Consider the following 21,121-nt stretch of genomic DNA (forward strand, 5'->3'; position numbering starts at 1 on the left):
TTTTTAAAAAAAAAATCTTCTATTTATTTTTAAAATGTAGTGTTATTGTTTTCCCAGTGCCTTTGAGGGGGAGTACACACATCATAAAGCTCAAGGAATATACAAATGTGTTGTTTGTGGAACTCCTTTATTCAAGTGAGTATACTACATGTAGTTTTGAGATTACTGTCTCTTAGTTTATGTGCTGTGTTCCAGTATAATCTTGCATATATTCCAGTATTGATGTAGTTGTGTAAGAGAATATAAATCATTCAAACTGGTAAGGAGTACAAGAGAAGCAATGTAATGAATAAGGTTATAATAATAAATACATAAAAATAGTAAATAAATAAGATAGCAAATTTCATAGTGAGACAACACTGCATTAGAACAGGCATTTTGACTAAATATATATATATTTTTTTCCATGTGCACCCATGCCAAGTTATAATAGAGTACTTTGCTGCTCTGATAGCGCCAAGTTCTGGCCGTTAGCATTACTTGCAGTCAACTTTAAGGTCTGGGTCCTGTGTGGCAATTCTGCATCCATGCTACAGCATTGTGTCCAAGAATGGAGAAATAAGTAGATGCTTTTTTAGAATTCAAGCAGTTAAGCAAACAAAACTAGGAAAATGACATCACTTACTGGATTTTCATCCATCCCAATTAACACGCAGAGAGAGCTGAGTTGGAAACTGAGGCAAGGATTAAGAAAGACATAATAAATTTTCTGTCCTGCATGACAAATACTCTTTAGAAGTACTGTGGGAATTACAGCTCTAAATTTGGTGGTAGAAGCAGCGCTGATTGAATTTTCTCAATCACTGCATTGTTCTGCCTCGTGTATTTTTTTTTTTTTCATATTTTTGGCCAATTGTCTTCATTCAGACGAAGAATTTCATTTGAGTTTTTCTCTCAGTTCACATTGTCTCAGCCCTCTCACTTGGAGAGGCACCTTCACAGCACCATGAAGCAGGACGGTCAGCATAGCGTAAGGAAAACTGGGTTGGTAATAGATTACAAAAGTAAAATTGATGTAGTCCCAGAATCACAAGATGTGGCAGCAATAGTTTTTCTCCAGAGACTGTCTGTAAAGACGAGAAAAGAACTTCATTTCTGTTAAGTTTGATTTCTCTGTTAGATGACCTGCAGAAAATTTAGTAATAATGTGAATCTTTTGAGTTGGAAAACTGGTCATTATGAGCTCAGCCAAGGTAATATTCTCATGTCATGTGTTATTGTGGTGCTTGGCTTGGGGGTACACATGGGGATCTAAAGGCTCCAAAACCTGTTTTTCTACTCTGCCACTTAGACGTTCCCCTGCCTACTATAGCTAAATCTTTGTGGGGGAAATCCTGGCTCTGCTGAAGTCAATTCACGTTTAGCAAATGAATACAATGGAGCCAGGATTTCACCTTGTGCCTTCAAGACTGGCTCCCTTTCTGTCATCTGCTGGAGAAAGAGTAATTTTTTTGTAAGGTGAGATTTGGACAGCAGTAGTTCACGTAAATGAATGTGAACTACTTTCCAGTCACTTTCACAATCCATTTCATATGGGAAAAAAACTGCAACAGGAGACTTACTTGTGATTATCTAAAAGCACAGTATGCTTTGGCATAGTCGACTTTTGTAAGTTAAAGGTAATGAGTTGGATTTCCCTCTGTGAAAAGAGCTATATGGAAATGTCCCTGTTTTCAGATTCTCTTTGAGGCTCCCCATGGATTTTATGGGAGGAGAGAGGAGGAAAGAGGGAAGTTGTTTTTTATTTTTAATAACTCCCAGGCCACTGGGCACCTGAAAAAGCCTTCCTCGTTGTGTCCCAAGCTTCCCAAGCCTTTTGTGTTGCTTTATGGCACTGAGCTCTCACCACCTCTGATCCACACTGAGTCCTGCTGGTTCTGCTGACATGACTGGCCGAGGTGAGAACAAATGGAGAGGGCTGTAGGGGCCCATCAGTTCTGTCTGTGGGGCCACGTAGAGCTGCAGAGTTGAGGTGGGATGGGTGCTCTCACAGTACTGGTGCAGTCACTGCAGTATCAGTAGGAACTCTCCTCATCTATCCTTTTGCCTGCAAGATCCATGTAGGGCATTATGCTCAGCACCAACAAAACTGCTTTTAGCACTGTGAAGACAATTTTTTGCAACTAGGGAAGATACATTCCTGTATCCTGGTGCCTCCTTCTGCCTGGCCAACTAAAGAAGTGAGAAGATAGCATAAATAAGAGAATGCAAAATGTTTGTTATTTACTAAATTTTCCTCACAAAGTATGAATCACCGGAATATTTGCTTTGGAATAAGGAGGTAGGACAACACAAAGAAAGGCCATTGCTCTAGTTAAAATGCATGTAAGTGGTTTTTGGTTTTATCTTTTTTTTTTTTAACTTTCTTTTTAATTTCCAGATAGTCATCTGAAACTTGTATTTCCATTTGGTTCTCATTGGGTGTCCATTAATTTTTTTCTTCATGTCATTGTAATCTGTAAATATATATATTTGGACAATGGACCTGTCAGTTTAACCGGGAAAGAGACTGAAGCTTCAGCAGTAATATTAACAAACTTCAACTTTTAACATTTCTGATTTACGTTGTTTCATTACCATGTGACACACGAGGTCAGGGAACACATGAATTTTACACTCCAGATGAAAGACCTGGTTTTTGGTACGTCTTTAAAACAGAACTCTGTCTCTATCACAGGAAAGATAAAAGAAACAATTAGGAATTTAACATCTCTTCATCTACCTACTTGTACTAGTGTTATGAGAAACCTCCCAAGCTTTATGGAGAACATGCTTTAACTTTTTCCACAATCAAAGGTGGCTCACGCATAAAATCCATAATCTTGCCATTGAATCTAATTACTCCATCTCTGAACTTTCACGCCAGACAGTCTCCTACATCCCAGTACAGCTGCCCAAAGAAAGCAATAAATGAGAGAGACAATAAACTAATCTCAAGTATCTCCTTTTCTGCAAGCCAGCCCATGTGCGGTTTTATGTTACACTGTGTTACACCCCAGTCTAGCAGCAGGCTTATGCTAAAGGCAGCAGCTCGGCCCTCCACCTTCCTCTAGGTTGTTCTTCATGGCTTCCCCTTCACTGCACATTGATCCAGCAGAAAATTGAGCTACCAAGAAAAAAACTCAGTGCCTGTGAGCTGTATTCTCCAGTGTTCGTTCTTCGTGTGCCACGTTTATGGCTGGACAGCCTCTGCAGCAGTAGTGCTTGTTTCCATGTCAATTTGCAGAGAGCCACCGATGGCATGAGTAAATTCAGTATTTTCTAAATGCTGATGACACTTAAGGATGGCACCTACTTTATTTTTTTCAAGGAATTGTCTTGTATTCTCTGCTAAGATACCATTCTGCCCACTGCCATGGCAAGCAGAGGTTAGAAGGGGCCTGCATGAAACCTGCAGCTTGCACTATTACCATAGGAGAATAATATTCCATATTTAATAAGCTACAGTCATGTCCTTTACTATATGCAAGACCGTGTGAGAATGGCGTGGAATACATGGGTTGAACTGGGAAGCTGAGGAGAATGACTTCCCTTTAAAAAAGAAATATTATTGTTGTGTCAGTTTCCAATTTTTAGGGCCAAGGAAAGAATTGCCAAGTCTTAATAAATCACCCACCACTGCCTTTATTGCTTCCTGGAAGGAACTCTCAGTAATGGTGTTGGGTATTCTGAACACGTGCTAGGAGAAACAGGAACACCCGTATTCATGTCATGTTTTCATTTGGTTTTCAATGAACTGTATCTGGTCTTCTCAACATCTCTCAGGCATCTAAAAGCAAATCAGGAGGAAAAAGCATAGTTGTGTGATGCTGCCATTAGAATAATATCCCTCTTCTTCTTAACATAAGGGAGGATTTCAGTCATTATGCTAGATCTATAGCTTTCTTTTCACTATTTGGGCACAAATCAGCACTGGCCATCTATCAAGCAGAGCCCATATGAAATACTTGCTGTAGCATCTCTGACAAGATATAATAAGTCTAATAGATCTACTGAAGCAACTTCATCTATCCAGACTGACTCTCAGTTTCTTTATAAAATTTCTAGTTTTGTGTGTCAAAACCAGGAGCTTCCTTTTAATAAAATTCATTTAGAATAAGTAAGCTTTTGCTTGTGTAGGAATCAGCCAGCAGGAGTGTTGTCAAACAGTTCTTTCTCCAAACCCAAATCTTGGGTCTTACATAGCTCTGAGGAGCTTTAGGATCTTAAAACTTGTAAGAGCTGATGCAGCTTTTTGTGACTCTCCCCTAGAAAAGGGGAGAAACAAACAGTGATGTTGCTATCATCAAGCATTAGTTTCCTCTTGCTCTATTAATTTAGGGTTGAAACCAGCCTTGGTTTTGAGTCTGCTGTGTCTTTGCTTTGAGTCTTCTCAGCAACAAGTTGTTATGTGCTTTTAATCACCTTGACTGAAATTAAAATAGCACAGTGCTTGTCGTCATCAGAGCCATCTGGACAAGACTGTCTCCAGCGGGACAAACAAGTGCAGCGAGATGGGGGACCTCATTGTTCACAGAAGATTTTTCAATAAGTATGATTTCCAAAAGGCAAAAGATTGATGTAGATTTTATAGGAGGTGGTAATTAGGATTTAAAAAAGAAGGAACAGAGAACTTCAAATTTACCATTTTAGATATTTCAAAGTTTCATTGAGACAAGCCTGTGAAATTGCTTTCATTTACTTATTGCTGAGCTCTACTGAATTGCAAATGTCTGCAGAACATATTAAGAAATTCAAAGAAATAAATATAGAGATTTCCGTAATCATAAAAATATGCATAGATAACTTCCACTGATTTTACTGTAAAATTTCCCTTTATTGTCTGTCATTTTTAAAGTCTGATATCTAATTTCCCCTATTTGAAAACACGCTGCTTAGTACTGACTGCTTATCAGTCTCACAGCTTGGAGAAGCAGATTCCATCTGGCCTTAACCTGCCTTATGCCTTACTATGTACATATGTGCCTGAAATAAAAATCAAGTACAATGGATTGTTATGGATTATGAATACATAAGTGCAGATTTCTATATTTACCTATTTTTAACCCTCATTTTAAAGCAAACTCTGGACAGAACTCGCCCAGAGAGTACACATTGACTAACATGATGTTTAAATGCTGTTTTAGCATGTCCTAAATGTTAAAAAGATTTTTGAATCTTTTCATCATATGCAGAACAGAAATTCTCATGGCTTGCGTCAGCAGTGAATCGGTCTTTTTTTCTGTAGCCTAGGAAAGCAATATTAAAAATACATCAGTAACCAGGCTTCCTAGGGAAATGTGGCTCACAGGATCATGCTGTCTGTGTGTCAATCCTTTCTCAATAACAAAACCTTATTATTTAATCTACTCGCCAATTTCAGCCAAATTTGACAAGGGAGTAGATATTAAACCTCAACGATATTAAGTGCTTAAATCTTTTGTGAAACTGGGAGAGAGATCACATTCATGACCTCTCTGAGGAGAGACCTGAGCAAGAGTTCAGCTACATTATTAGATTATTCCAGATAATATTATTATAAATAATATATATATATTATTGTATTATAGCAGAGAATTCACATGAGGGTGGAAGAGAGAGAGGCATTATGCAAGTCCAGAACTGGGAAGTGCCTATGAGGAGTTTCAGCAGGCACTTGGTACCTGTCTCTTGGCCATAATGGAGTTGAAGCCCAGCTTTGCTTCCGCTCCTGCCTGTGGAGTGCCTTGGTCCTTGACACTCCTCAGATTCCCTGGTGATGGAGGTCTTGTAAATTCCTAGGTATTCCATCAGGCATTCATTCTTACATTGAAATACTTCTGTGTTTTTCCTTCTGGAAGCTTGCCTTGCTACTTGGCGTTTGGGCTCATGAGTAAGGTCAGCGAGTATGTCCAATCGATAGTTTACTTTTTCAGGAGAGAAGAGCTATGTCCATACCTGTGAACAAAATGGATGAAAGCCTCTTCTCTGGTCCTAAAGGCAGGTGTCAAGACATAGCTGGTATTTGTTGGCCTAAATTCTCCTCTGTTCCACAGCGGAGCAGTGTGATCTTATGCTGCTCAAGGAGATGGTGCCTGGCCTGTGCAGCCCTGTGCCTCACCTTTGTCCTGCCCATTTATGTGCTGGCTCTCACGAGCATGGTTTGGGCCAGCACAGAGTCCACCGATGTGTGCACAACAGAGCACTTCTGTCCTGGCTTTCTTTAACTTAGCAACAGCGCTGTAGCCAAGAAAGCAGATGCTTCAACTTAGTATTTTCTGTACTATTGGGTGCAAACTGCCAAGAGAGGAATGATTTTATTCTGCTCAGTGACCCAGGCCAGGACACTGGTTGGCTTGCATTATGTTAGGAACCCGCTAGATCCTTGTCTCTTCAGCAAACTGCCAATGCCAGCATGGAATAAAGTGCTCTGTGAAGGAAGTTGTACCAGAGGTGTGACTGTCATTTTTTACAGTTGCAGAACTGTAAAACAGTTGTTTTTTTGAAGCCCTTATCAGGGAGGAGTTGTATTTTCAGTATCTGACCCTTCCCATGCTGTGCTTAACAAACTTGAAGCGAAACAAACTTGAAGGAACAGTCTGGAATAAACTGCTAATGCAAAGGTATAAGAAAGCCAAGAGGATCCAATGACTCCCTCACTGTTACAAAGAAAGGAATTGTTACAAGGATCAGAACTACAGAGTTCGCATTGAATGCTTTCTGAGAGACTTGTGTTGCTTTCTAAGGTTGTTCTCAGTGTTTATTCGTCTTCAACCAAACCGTAATAAACCTGATAAAAACTTCATCAAAAAAGGTGAAAGAAAATGCCAGTTTTAATGCAGCAGTAAGTCCTTTTTCCCCACAAGCCCACTTTCGCTCTCTTTCTTACCACTTGGCATATAGAGGATCAGGTTTACGATGCTTTTTAAAAGACCTAGGTCCAAATCTTTCACCTTTTCACGGTACAGACAAACTGACTGTCTTTATATTTTGTTGTTTGTGATGGATTTAATCATCTCTGAGTTACATAAAAGTATCGTGGTACCTTGTCCTTAGCTAAACCTTTCAGATAGCTTCCTCTTTCCTTGTCTACTAAGTTTTGGTAATTGAGCTACTTAGCAGTTGTATTTCCATGTGTTGTATGTATCTGAATAATATCACAGTTGGAAATGGAAAGCACTTTATAAATGTCCCCTTGTTCTTTTTGTTCACATAGATTTCCAAAGATATTTCTGAATGCCCTGCATTTCAGAGTACTTCTATGGAGCAAAAGCAGAGAAAAACATGCACAAAGATGGTCTTTTTTCAAAATTTACCTTCATGTGTAATAAATGATAAAAAGCAGTTTGTAAAGTGCCTGGCTCTATACAGTGCAACTTACTTGGTGGGGTGTTTATGTTGGATATCAGAACATGTACAGCAATAAAAAAAAATGCACAGAATTTTTTTCTCCTAGCTGTCGTGGTATTGAAAGTATAAAGGAATCACAGTGAATATTTTTGTTTGTAGTAGAACATGCCTTTAGAACTTACTTTTAGTATTTAACAATTTTCTATTTATTGGCTTTTTTTTTAGTTGCAGATTTTTAACACCTGTCTGCAGCTAGTTTCTGATACACTTGCCTACTGTGCTATAAAGAGAACGATACAAAGTGCCCAAAAGATCTAGGGGAAAAGTGCTGGTTCCACTAAAAATGCAGGAAGTATTATCTTTTCCCCATTTTTCTGTACTTTTCTAACATCTAATCATTTATATAATACTGTGCCTTAAATTTTGTGTTGTTTTCCCATGGTGACACGATGGCCATGACAAAGGTTGAGGCCATCAGTGGCTCCTAGTGCTACCTCCCATGTTGTATTTTCTTTCATAGCCATTCTGCTGTTGCCAGACAAGGTTCAATTCATTTATCTCCCCGTATCGGTTTCCCGATTTGCTGTCCAGTAATTTATGACTGCGTGGAGCTTTGGTGCTCATTACGCTGCCCGGTGACCTTTGTGACCCACCCCCCCTCCCCACCTACTCTCTGCCATCTTAGCCCCTGGGCTAGTTGTTACTGCTGCAAGATGGAGGGCCTCTATCCATGCCAAGGTGAATAAAAGGTCACCAGCCCCATCTTGCACGGCTTTAAGTATGCGCCATCATGGGTCAGTACAGTGGCTGTGCAGTGCTGTATCATGAAAGATGCTTCAACAGAAGAAAAAATAATACAGCAAAAGGCATGTACTACTAACAACTGAGCAACCTGTCAGGATAGAATCACAGATTCGTAGACTCATTAAGGTGGGAAAAGACCTTTAGGATCATCAAGTCCAGCCATCAACCTGCCACCACCATGCCCAGTCACTGTTCCCATGGGATGCTGGCCAACCCAGGCGGTTGCCACACTTTGCTGGTGGCCCTTAGCTCTGCTGCAGCGATGGAGCAGGACCCTCCTGGCCTTTTTAGGCTTTTTTCTGGGTATCGTGTCTGTTGCAAAAAAAATTAACAGATGAATAGAAAGAAACACACAAATAATTTACCCTTTATTGGTTTACTGTGGGGGTAGATTACAGGTCAGTTAAAAACCTGTGAGGGCCTGTTTGGGAGTAAAAAACTGGAAATGAACTGATCATCTGGTGGCTGACACTTAAATAGAGCTCTGTTGGAAACTCTCCTTTCCTGAAGAAAATTGAAATGTCAGTATTTCTTTTATTCTGCATCGATAGCTGTTGAAGGCTTTTGTGCTAGACTGAGGCCTGCAGAGGCGTGAGCGGGGGGTGTGAAGTGTTGCCTACAACTTCATCAGCAGAGTGTTCAGGTACAAGGCAACACTTGCCTGACACACACCTTTTGCAGGGCGAGGATTTCATTCTGTTCATAAATACAAACTGAAGTATGTTACCGAATGAGAGCATGATTGGTAGCTGGGCAGTTGGTGTTGGTGGAATTTTGAAAGGCATTTCATCTTCAGTGCTTTTGATGTTTCTCTGTTAATTAGAAAGTTAAACTATGATTTTTCTCTTCCATCTTTTCACCACCTGAGCTTTACTTAGAATATAAAAGACTGCGTACTGGGGGAGGGCGGAGAATGAGCAGGAAGGGAGAAGGGAGTAGTTTCCTTTCTGATGGCTTTAACTGTTTGCACCAATAGTGCAAATTAGTTTGCTTTTTCTCAGGATTGATTTGGTTGTAATTTTTTGCTGTAGTATAGATCTTTAGTACGGGTATTATGGTGCCAATTACGCAAAATATATAGAATGTGTAAAATACATCTGCGGGGATTTGCATGCACGAGCTTATAAACTGTTGGTTTTGCTGTTATTTGTTTGTTTGTTTTTTAAAAAAGGACCGTAGCTTCCAAAAATACATCCCCTCCCTAGAAAGATCCCCTTAGATAGTTCCCCCTTGGAACTCCTAGGGAAATGCATTTTCCTGCCAATGTAATGTCCTTTAACACAACTCCTGCAGGTCGGACCTGGTGTCCCGCTGTGACAGCCACAACCATGTGTGCTGCTGATTGTTAGGGGGCAATATGAACCCGATTGGAACATGCCTGCTAATTGGTTTGAGAGCGAGATATAGACAATGCTGTCTTACAGCAGATTGTGTAGATAGGCCTAGTCAGAGGGTTAATTCTGCTTGACAGCACATCAGCAGCATCTTGAGAGTAATTACCCAACTTAAGTTTTCCCACAGTTGAATTGAGATCTTCAAAGGCTTCTACATTTACAAGTATTATTAACCTATATCTGAAACATGATGTTCCCACAAGGGCTAATTTTTTCTTCCTTTTATTAAATATACAGGTTATAGGGTTCATTTGCTAAGTGCTAAGCCCTTAGAAGAAAACACTGCTTGTTAGAGAGAGAGAAATCTGTAGTGCACGACCAAAGCTAATGATGCATAATGCACACATCATTGTCTTTTTGCAAAGACTTTAAAACAAGTTAAAATTTAGGTCTGGCTCCCTTCCTCTCTCCCTCTCTTCTACCCCCTGCTTTCCACTTTTAGGAAAATCAAACCACTTATTCCTATGTGCGGAGTGAGTAAATTGAAGACACACACAAACAAAACCCTCCTAGGATGTTGTTCAATTAAGTGCAGATCATTGGATACAATACATATGACATTAATGAAATGGTATCTGCTTCAAAAATAGATTGGAAACATTCATGAATAAATCAAATCCTGTTAATGACTTTTTAAAAATGAAAATGAATGAAAACAATATTTATTTGTTAGGAACAACAGTATGTCATGAATACCAGCATATAGTTTAATCCTGTTTTAAATTTATGTTCTATTTTCTGCATTCATTTTGCGATTTGTCTTTTAAAATATCGTCTTTGTAACATTTTGTTATAAAAGCCCAAAATGTTAAGAATCTTATTTATCTTATAGGTTCAAATGCTATTGAATGCATTAAATATTAACAAAACAGGCAGATAGCCTTGTTAAACACAATATTTGCTGGGAGGGTATCAGTCTGTCAAAAGGCTTTTATGGCATGAAGCAGATCTTGTAACTTGTGATCTTTTTATTTTCTTTTGCAGGTCAGAAACGAAGTTTGACTCCAACTCAGGTATGTTTAGATTTACAGTGTTTTGCTGAATGTACACTACTCAGGTTAATCTCAAAAGAGTAGTTTATCAGTTCAAGTTCAGTTTAGTTTTAAACAAACTGGGGTAGGTCAGTCTTAAAAAGGATCTTCATTTCTCACCCTCTGCAAACAGCGTCATTACTGTGAAACATTTGCTTTTGTTCCTTTCATTATATCCTGCCTTTTTTCCCCAAAAGATAATCGGGAAGATGTATCTCCTGATGGACTTTAATTGATCCAGAAAAATTATAGAACAAAGAAATGATAATGCAGACTAAAGGAAATGGAGGACTGAAGTGAAGTTTTGAAAATGATCGCTGTTTTAAAGGGGAATGTTTTTCTTCCTGGTGGACAAAGACATTTCATGGGAATTTGAAGTCAGTGCAGCCTATCTGTCAGGAAACAGATGATTTGTCATCAAATTTTCATGACAGATGCATGTACACAATGCATGCCAGACCAGTCTGTAGGGCTCTCTCTAGGAGGTTTACCAAAAGGCAATCTCTCTCAAGTTGTCTTTTTAAAGAATTTTAATGTGTCGTAGGGATTGAGAGGGAAGTGAAGGTCAGTCTAACAGGTTAATGTGTATCTAACAAGACAAAAAACACGGGACAGCAAACAGAAGAACAGTTGGGAGAAAAACAGAGCTCCTAATAGCAGACTGCTACTTACTCGGTTAACTATTTTTGGGCATTCCTTAATGTTAAACAACAGTAGATTAAGAATAGTCTGTTGTCCTGAAACTAGCTGAAATGCCCATTGCCTGAAACGATCGTTCAAAATTTATTTTTTGTTAGGATGGAAATGACTTTTTAAACTGAAAGCCTGATATTATAGCAGTCTTATGTTCAGGCCAACCTTGTGTTTAAGTTATCTTCTATATGATTTGCTTAATGCGGTGGTTGTAATTGCTTATAATGATATGAATTTTACAATATATATTACTCAGATTATTTATGAAATGGAATGTTCCCTTTTATCCCAGCTGCAGCATGAGTTGGATTTGAAATGTGAGGTATTACTTTGCTTTTTCTTTCCGCGCTAGATTTTATCTTTGGAACTGTATGGGAGTGAAATCTACAGCAGGAAGCATTTATATAGCTAATTCCTACATCTTGTATACTTGAGTCATCTTGCTTCTATTATGATTTTAGTCTGAGAGTTCAAGGTTACTTGAGTGAACTATATACTAAGATTGTTTCTTAGATCAGTTTTACAAGGGAGGATAGCTTCACACATTTTGTCCCGTCACCTCCTTTCCTTGTTAATAAAGACACCAATACCATGGTGCAGAGTAGGATGTCAAATGTCTCACTTAAGGAGAAAATGTTATCTGCAGAACTTCGATTTGCTCAGTGGGTTAGGCTGCAAACACTCTTCTGACATTTTCTTTGAAGCAGAGCTCCCACCATGTGCTGTGGCCATGAAAGTGGGGCTTTGGGATCTCCTTGGGAGCACAGAGTATCCGCGCACTTTCGTCATCATCGCTGTGATGGCAAACGCCTGCTCAGTAGATGTCATCTCTCTTTCTGGGCTCTGTAGGCTGAATGTGAGCTCATAAATGTCTCTTCTTCATCTGTGTGGGCCCCACAGGCTTTCTTTCCTTGTGTACGGGCTGTCTTCTACCATTGCTTACTGGAAAAGCCTGGTTGCCCAAGGGCAGGGTGGCAAGCACTGCTCTGCCTCGCTGCTCTTCTGAACAAGCATTGCTTATACATGGCCAGATTCTGCAGTAGGAAATTTGGAAGTCAGGACCATTTATTGTAGATCACACAAAAAATATGTAACTAGAAATGATCAGTAAAAGCCCCAAGATCTTCTCTGTCTCTACAATTTTTGCTGCTCCTAAATATTCTCTGGACTTGCACCAGAATTTTTTGCAGCAGGTAGTCAGCTAACTTTGTTTTGCTGAGTGTTAACAGGCACCATGGATGTCACCAGGAGTTCAAGGCCTTGTGCTGTGTTGCTTTTCACTTTGGAGTGCTTTGTACGTCTATCATCAGCGATGCAATACAGGAACGTTCCAGGGCTGAGGAACTTTGAAGATTTATTCCTCCTTCTTCTGCAGCACCTTACTTTCATACTCTGTTTGTGATTCTTTCCCCTAAGCCCCTGAGGAAGATGCTGGTCAGAATAGTCCTACCATGGGACATCAGCCATCTGCCAAAGGTTTGAAGGCTCCTCTCCCAGTGCATGGCCATGTGGGTGGCTGACAGCGCTGACAGCCCAGGCTGGGCTCTGGCTCTCATTCTGCTCTTTGCCACAAATGTTATCCTTGGAATTGAGAACTACAGACTTTTAATGACTTTCTTTTATCAGTGCTGCCTCTTTTGGTGTCATATCCAAGGAGAGTTGTTAGAAGATAATAGAAAAAGCAGATTAAGCAAACAAAGTGGAATTTTAAGAAAAAAGAAATCGCAGAAAGTTCATAACCTTAAAGTCACTTCACGGCTGGAGACATCAAGACTGAAAAAACCTTTATCTTTGTGAAAAGTACAGCAGCCTGTCCTTGCAGAGATAGTGCTCAGTTCTTCTACAGAGCTGTTCTTGATGGTCAGATAGTATAAGCACTTAGAGTTTATCTTTTGTTGCCAGAAAGTGAGGGAAGCAGAGAAATGGAGACATTGAGGTCAAGTCAACATGTATCACTCAAATAAAACATCACTGATTTGGTTTCTCCACTAAACAATTTGCCATTGCTTTCCCCAAAGCAGACGTTAAGCTCAACCCTTCTGCCGCCCTTGGGCAATCAGGAGAGTCAAGGCAGCGAGAGGAGGTATGCACTGGTGTGGTGATGACAGAGAAGCATCTTTGCAAAAAATTCTCTTTCTTGTATGAGGGGATGTAGTGCCCTGTGTAGCACTACGTTCTGCATAATGCATGCCTTTGAGATGTGTAAATGTGACATTGCTTTTAAAAGGGTTTGCTGCCATTTGAAACCAGTGACTCTACATCTACATGACCTTCAGTTCCTCAGAGACACCTTAAGGTACTTTCATGTCCCTCATTTCGCTTTGAATTCCCCAGACTGTGGTTCCTGAGTAAAGCAACAGTCCTGCAAATGGACACAAACATGCTTTGTATGAGCATATCTCATGTTACTCAAAACAGCTCAAGTGTTGAACCTGAGAATGAGATAATTTCATTCTAGAATGAGTATTTTCCTGCAGGGAGCTGTTCTACAACTTGTCGCATGCTCTAAATTAACCTTAATGTTAATTCCAGTTAACTTGCAAGTCTAGATGTGCCCCTGTTAAGCATTTATCAATGCTTATTGTACTTCTCCTTCCTAGAACTATGTGTGAAACATAGAAGAGCTGAAAGAAGTCTTTCTAAAGCAAGTACAAAGTCTGGGATACAGCTTTAAAAGTGCCCAGTAGGCTCACTGTAAATGAAACCTTGGAAATATTGTTCAACACTGAAATATTAGGCAAACATTGTCAGAAGAAGATTAATTTGAACTTGAGAATTAACTTAAAAGAAGGCTGTAAAATTCCTATAGTGATGATCGGGATTTATCATATAAATAGCTATAACATCTGTAGGGGACACACATTCTTCATATCAAGACTAACAGTTCCATCTGAGAAACTTTTTTCTCTGCTGACTTTATAAGTCTAGCTGGCAGAGTTTCTGTCTCAGAGGCCAGGGGATTAGCTTCATGCTGTTAGAAGATCTTATGAAATGAAACAATTTTGCTTTCCTGTCATAATATGATGGATTTCCCTGGTACTGAAAATAGATTTTTCTAAAAAAGTACTTGAAAGCAAGAAAGGTTGTAAAAAAAAAATAGTTTTTCTCAAAATTTGTGAAGGAACAAAGTAAACCACAAAAAGCACAGCTGAATCAATTTTGTTCCAATTATGAGTATTTTGGGAGTGTCTAAAATGCTTCTAGTGTTATGTGCTTGGTTAGCAAATTTTAAAGGCTCGCATTTGCATTTGGTGCAGAGCAACACAAGGCTGATAAGACTGAATTTAAAATATAAGAAACATCTTGGAATAGTAAGTTCAGGAATTTTTTTTTTTTAATTATCATACAAATAGAGAGTTTTTTAATGGTGTTTGATAGCAGGGAGAACTTGTAGATCTCAAAAGATGTCACCGAATGGTGTTAATTCTACTTTAGGAATAGAAAAATAAGCATAGACAATTCAGACAACTGTCTTAGCACATCCTCTGCTCACCAGTGAATGGTAGCGGCGAGTTTCCTACTGCCTGCAGGGAGGGCTGGAGTTTTCTTGAGGCACCCTCCGAAACATTTGTTGTATCCTGCATGTCACTGTGGCTGTAAGCTGTGTGATATTAAGTGATAGCGTTGGCGGTGATATTACGAAGGGAAAGAAATCTGAGTTCTGTGTTAAAAAGAAGGGACAAGTCCCTGGACAATGCACTCGGACTCCAGTGGAGTCTCTATTGTGTGCATGTCACTCAGATGGTTGAACAGAGGAAGTCAAGGCGAGCAGAGTGTGGTGAATGACAATGATGAAAGCTCTGTGCTTTAGTGATACCTCTGAGCACTGGCAGAAGAGGGAGGTGTGCCCAAGGGTGCAGGCTGCCTTCAGCCATGTTCTTCATCGCTTCCTGTGCCAGCTGGCACTCCTCTCAGAAGAGATGTGCATCCAGATGTGCATCTCCGAAAAACAGTTCTCTCTCCCTGCTTGACTGAACCAAACATCTCTACAGATTAAGCAAAATCTACAGATTATCTGTGTGATTTTGTATCTCCATTTGTGTACATAGTGTGGAAAACTGTCTGATTAGCATCAGGAATTAAGCTATAATAGCTGCCCATGTAGCTAGAGCTACATATACCAGCTTTTGTTGGATCCTTGCCACCCCAGAAATCAAATACAAAGCAAGCTGTGGAAACCCCGACAGTTTCTGGAATTTCCTTCGCTTGTCTGGAATCACAGTGTCTACTCATGGCACTATAGGTTTTTCTCCTCTCTGCATGTTGTTTTTTCCACTAGAAAGAGTGTATCCCTGTGTCTTCAGCTCTGCACAGTGCTGTCATGCTTTTGTCCTGATAAAAAGTCACCACCCTTTCCTCTCTCGCCTCTGTATTTACTGCTATAGTTCCCTTACTAAGGTCCTACAATGTACTGACTTGCTAGGCTACATGATTCAGCACAGGTGTCAGAAAACAGTCAAAGAAAATTATAAGGTTGAGGTGGTCAGATATTTTCCTCCCATAAATTCCTCTCAGCTACACTTCCAGATGTTCAGCAGCAAACCTTCCAAACTCTATCAGCCCTGATTTCCCTTAGCCTCTTATCAGTCCCACTGCATGAAAGCCACCAGTACAACTATTAAGAGTACAAGGAGATCTTCTGAATAAGAAAGAAATGAAAACTGAGACATCTTTAAAGCGAGCATCCTTTTCTGATCCTTGCTACCAGGAAAACCTAAAAGACACTAAACTGGCCTGAAACCTGAAGTCTCTGTAGCAGCAAGTAATGTCATCCATCTATCAACTGGAGGGTAGATCTAAGTACAGATTACAGACTCAATTTCTGACGTTTATTGATGGCAACTTCTTCATCCAGAAACTGCATCCAGATTGTTAGAGTTGTTCTTAATTTCTTCTTCACAAGGCTGAGGAGCTGGGGGAGAAAGACATTTGGTGTTCATAACAAAATCGTATCAAGTTCATTCAAATCAACCTATGATCAAGGAATTTCATTTAAAAACGTAAACAGATTATTGTCGGAGTCTGTAACAGGGAAAGTGGCAAAAATCAGCATGGATAATGAATAGCAGGGGTGCTGCACAGCTTTCTGGATGAGGCAAACCTCTCCAGAGTCTCCTTCTTAATTAAGAGTTATTTCCTTCTCTCTGGCCACCACGACTGTGTGGATCCTTGAAAGGGTACATGAGCTGGCACAGTGAGGCAGTGGGAGAGAGCAGCTGCCTAAAAAGAACAGCAGCTCAGATGATCTTACTTGTCATTAGTTGGTAGTGCTGTTTTGCTCTTCGTATTGACATCTTTATGGGCAGATCATTATGGATGCAGTGGCTGGAAAGCATGGTCTGCTATATTTGATCAGCAGTGGGATGAGTCGTTAGATCCAGATGCAAACTGAACCATCTGGTGAATACTTTCAGGGCCACACTAAATGTGATCTGGAATATGGATGGCTGGGACATGTAAGTGATACATCCCAGCGAATTATGTGCTAGTAACAGTGCTGACCTGTGGTAGATGATTGCCATCCAATTCTCTCTCTTCTAAAGTACGGCAAAATACGGTCAAATTATTTCAACATATAGAACAGTGTTTTAATCAGCAAAGAGCTGATTAAAAACGTAAGCATGCAGGAAAGCTTGCTTGTCTAGGTTTTTTGAAGAAGGCTGCCAGCTGCGAGAGGATTCCAGATGTGCACCTTTCCAAATTCTATTGCTGAGTTCCAGTTGCAGTTGTTTTTTTTTTTCTCCCAGTTTCTCAGTTCATCTTTGCATCTGAGCTTGGCTATTACTTGCTGTCAGGGGCATGATTCTTCTCAGCTGCTGAGGAATTATCAGTAGGTAGACTGTTGATTTTGGGAAGCTAGATCTGTGAAGCTGGATCTGTGCAACTGAAGGCCTTGATCATACTCACAACAGACTTCAATCTTTCTGTGTTAAAGATATGTGTAATTTCTATTTTGTATTGTTTGAATTATGTATGCCTCCCTGCAGTAAGTCCTATTTGTGTCTCATTAATAGGGCAGCTACTAAACCATGCTCTGCCCTTGTAGGCTAGCACAGATGCTCACTGTGCCACTCCCGCAAGAAGCACTTTCTTGGCATGTGGTAAGAACTGTGCATTAAAAGGCCTTGCTCAAGGAGCCAGTAATATAATATCAACAAAGGCAAATACAATTTTCTATTTTTGTCTTACATAAACTTCAGTAATCATTGCTGTTTCTTTCTTCTCTTGCTCTGAGGATCTTGCTGGGAAGCTTGCAGTGTGTTCGAATTGGCCCTGTAATGAAAATATTTAGATTTAGGTTTTCCATTTTAATATTGTTCATGTAAGCAAATTCATCAGATCTATTAAGGAGGAATTTTTTACCCCCTTTTCTAGGTACCTAAGTTGATCTTTCTTTTTCTACATTTCATCGTAAATAGCTACTTTAAAAAAATGCTGTCTTTTAGAAGCAATTTGGAAAAAGTAGTCTTAGAAGATGTGACTTATATCATCGTTTCATTACATGGGATTGAAACTACAGTGCTCTGTTAAATTATAATAAAAGCTATGATGTAGATTGAGCATTTTTCATTTGTCATATGTGTGTTCTTTCTTCACATAGCTTTGACCAATAAGAGAATTATTTCTGTCAGTTGGGGAAATTTCTCTTTCAAATTAGCAACATTCAGCAGTGTAACATCCTTACTGTCCTGGCTGGACTTCTTAAACACAGAAGTGTGATTCTTGCTGTTAACTGTTAATTATTAATCTGTTAATTGTTGTGCAACTTCTTACTGATCAAGGCTACCTAATTACTTTTCAAAAGCTACTTGCATTGCTGCAGTCTTGTTCAGTGGACAAAGCAGAGGATTTTTGGTGATACTCTTGAATTATCCCATACTCCCAAACTTCACAAAGAGTATAAAGACTTTTTCTGTTCTTTATAGATGAAAACTCATTCAGTCACATTAGCTCTGTAACAGAATAACTGTGATAATTAAACTTTACCATAGTCCCATTTAATTAGACAAAAATGAAGTATGTACAAGAGAAGCCCCAAGAATGGACAAGCAGGGAGGTTTCTGGTCACAGCTGTGGCTCATTGAGATTGTTATATAGCTCAAATGCAATTTACCCACACCATGTACAGTTTGAGTCAGTTGTATTGTTTCACTGCCTTATTAGTACTCTATTCATTTAACCATGAAGAGGGGAAGGAAATTGCTTGTCTGCTTTGTAATTTGGAAGATGAACTGTAATTCATTTGTAAGTGGAGTATTATGGCATAATATGGCACTGTGCATCACAAATATGCTTCTGAAGAGATTTTGAAGAATGGCAAAGTGGGATACTATTTAGTTGACTGCGTGACCCCAGTAAACAGGAATTCTGTAGGATACGAGAATTTTTCACATCTCCACTCTCTTCTGGTGCGGAAGCCACCGGCATCCATTTGGGTGTTTGTAGGTGGCTGGACTGCGCAGGTTTGGGTGTAATTTGGATGGCTTTTCATATTTTTAATGTTGCATGGGTATTAACAGATTCTGTACCCTGTTCCAGCGTGGCTGACAGCTCAGTGACCTTGGGTAAAAGTCCTTTTTCCCTATGCCTTTTTCCTCCTGCCCATCATCTGTTGAGCTTGTTTACATTACAAGACTTTCTAGGGAGAGAGCTGTCTCTTTCTGTTGAGCACGCCTGAGACTCGGTGCAGAGGAAAGGTTTTCTCACTTGAGATCACCTCCTAAGTCCACCATAAATCAAATAATTGGTGGCCTTTGCAAAGTATCCCGTTTTGATTGCGCAAATGAAGTTTGAGCAAATGAGTCTCTGAAAAGTAGTATAAAAAGCAGCATGGTAAACATATTCAACTAAATGATAGTCACCACCAGTACTACAGTATTTGTGTCAAGGGGATCTCAGTTATGCGAAGAAGAAAGACAATTGATATAAATTTTCCCAGGTCCAGAATCCTTCACCCAATTGAAGTACATGCTTTCTGTAGCAGAATGCATGACTGTGGATATAGATTTAATAAACAAACTGATGCTTTTGAGTCTAGTATGTAATATTAGCAGAGTTTAAATTACATGTAGATATGATTAGGGCTAAGGCATATAGAAGAGAGAATATAGATAGAATACAAAACTTCCAAAAACTTTTGCGTCTAGAAAGTTTTTTTTATGTGATTGTCTTCGGATCATTCACACACATTAATTTCTGAAAACACAACAATGTGCAAACCAACTTTGTGTTTGCCAGTATAAATGATACTTAACGTGATGGGGCGTGGAGGAAGTTGAATGTCTTCGTTAATGCCAGCTCATGAAATGAGTTTTAATCTTGCAAGGTGCCGAACAAGTTAAAGGTGCTCCACGCTCATCATGGATCAGTCCATGGATGAGTGTTTTCTACTATTGTGGAAATAACACAAATTTTGAAGGGAAAAGGGTGGTAAATCAGAGACATGGTGCCTTGATAATATTGAAGAGAACTTACTAAGATGATTTTTAATATAGACTGTATTTGGTACAATCTGATGGAATTCTCAAACACATTGATTTTTCTTCCTTAGGTAGTCGCTTTTAAAGCTGTACTTCCTTCCCAATATGTTCAAATTTACACTGAATCAGTAAATTTGTCAGTCTCCATTCCACCCTTCAGGAAAAGCAGCAAAAAATATCTTAAGTACTTCCATTCCCTTTCCATTCATTCCTGCTCACCTGAGAATTACTGTTACTCTCCTTCCTAGTGACTAACAGAAAGTTTCATCATTTATTTGGCTGGAGGCCAAGCAGCTGAGAAGGTTGGGTTGGGGCCCTTCCTTGATTTAAAGAGTGACTATGGCTGTGCTGGGAAATCAAATGCTGACTCAGTAGTTCCTAGACCCTTCTTTGGGTAGACCACTGCGTCAGTCATCCTATAAAAGGGTATCCCTTGTTCCTCATTGTGCTTTCAGTTATGTCTCTTTGAAAATAGATAAGGTCAAAGGAGAACAGAGAGAAAAGTGGCAAGATGGCCTCTGAAATACTAAATTTCACTCTGTTTCTCATGGAGAAAGGAACCTCTTGCTAAAATCAGAGAAAAAAATATGAAAAACCTGACTCCTCAGCTGAGCAGTGTTCCCACCTTTTCATCCACAGAGCCTAGCATCTGCTGCTTGTTGGCTACTCACTTCCACAGTAAAATCAATTTAATCCAGCCCCCTCATTTTGGCTGAGGGAGAAGGAGAGTTACTTTGGATGTTTTCCTTCAGCTGCCCTGGCTCTCCCTTCCCATTTTGGAAGGAATCCTTAGGTCAATAAGGACAGCACCTACTTCAGAAAGCAATGGAGTCATTTGAGCTGTGATCTTCTGGAAGCGTCTGGCTTGAGTTCAGCCTAGATGAGAGCTGGAGCCATGGATAAACAGTGAGATGAGCACCTTGCTACCAGCTTCATTGCAGTCTTTGGCACAGAGGAGAGAGCAAAACTGTGGTATACTGCATGTGCACCCCTCCAGCCCTGTCAGATAGCTCCTTTGATTTCATGAGCTTGTCTTAGAGGATGAGCCAGCTGCAGCCAGACACTAGACATACAGGAGCACCGAGGTGTTTTTTGCCTGTGTGCCTTGATTAATATAACGGGACAGGATGGTTACAGCCAATATGTGTGCTATCTTTTTCATTATTTTCTCTCCACCATAAAGTGTATTCTTTTTTTTTGTTTGCTTTAAGTAATGTCTCATTAAGCACAGTATCTTCTGTGCCTGCCTGAGTGCATGTTGTCTAAAACTGCACGTTTTGTGTTTTGATTAATATGATTTATGAAGTCATGAATTTGAATAAGAAAGAAGGGAGCTTTTTTTTTTTTTTTTTTTTTTTCCCTTCCCTCTGGTTTGTCAGAGAAGGGGAAAAAAACCCTTAACCTTAACATA

General features: G+C 39.7%; 1 protein-coding gene across 10 annotated transcripts in view; it reads left to right on the forward strand.

The window, feature by feature from the left end:
* The window catches only part of MSRB3 (methionine sulfoxide reductase B3), an 83,384-nt gene that overhangs the window by 32,049 nt on the left and 30,214 nt on the right, over nucleotides 1-21,121 (forward strand). For all 10 annotated transcript variants that reach the window (XM_031553531.1, XM_031553535.1, XM_031553537.1 and 7 more), the window contains 2 exons: nucleotides 58-135; nucleotides 10,491-10,519. In XM_031553531.1, the coding sequence (XP_031409391.1) occupies nucleotides 58-135; nucleotides 10,491-10,519 (107 nt within the window). The remainder of the gene's footprint in view (nucleotides 1-57; nucleotides 136-10,490; nucleotides 10,520-21,121) is intronic.

Source organism: Meleagris gallopavo, chromosome 1, assembly GCF_000146605.3.
Source record: "Meleagris gallopavo isolate NT-WF06-2002-E0010 breed Aviagen turkey brand Nicholas breeding stock chromosome 1, Turkey_5.1, whole genome shotgun sequence".
NCBI lineage: Eukaryota > Metazoa > Chordata > Aves > Galliformes > Phasianidae > Meleagris > Meleagris gallopavo.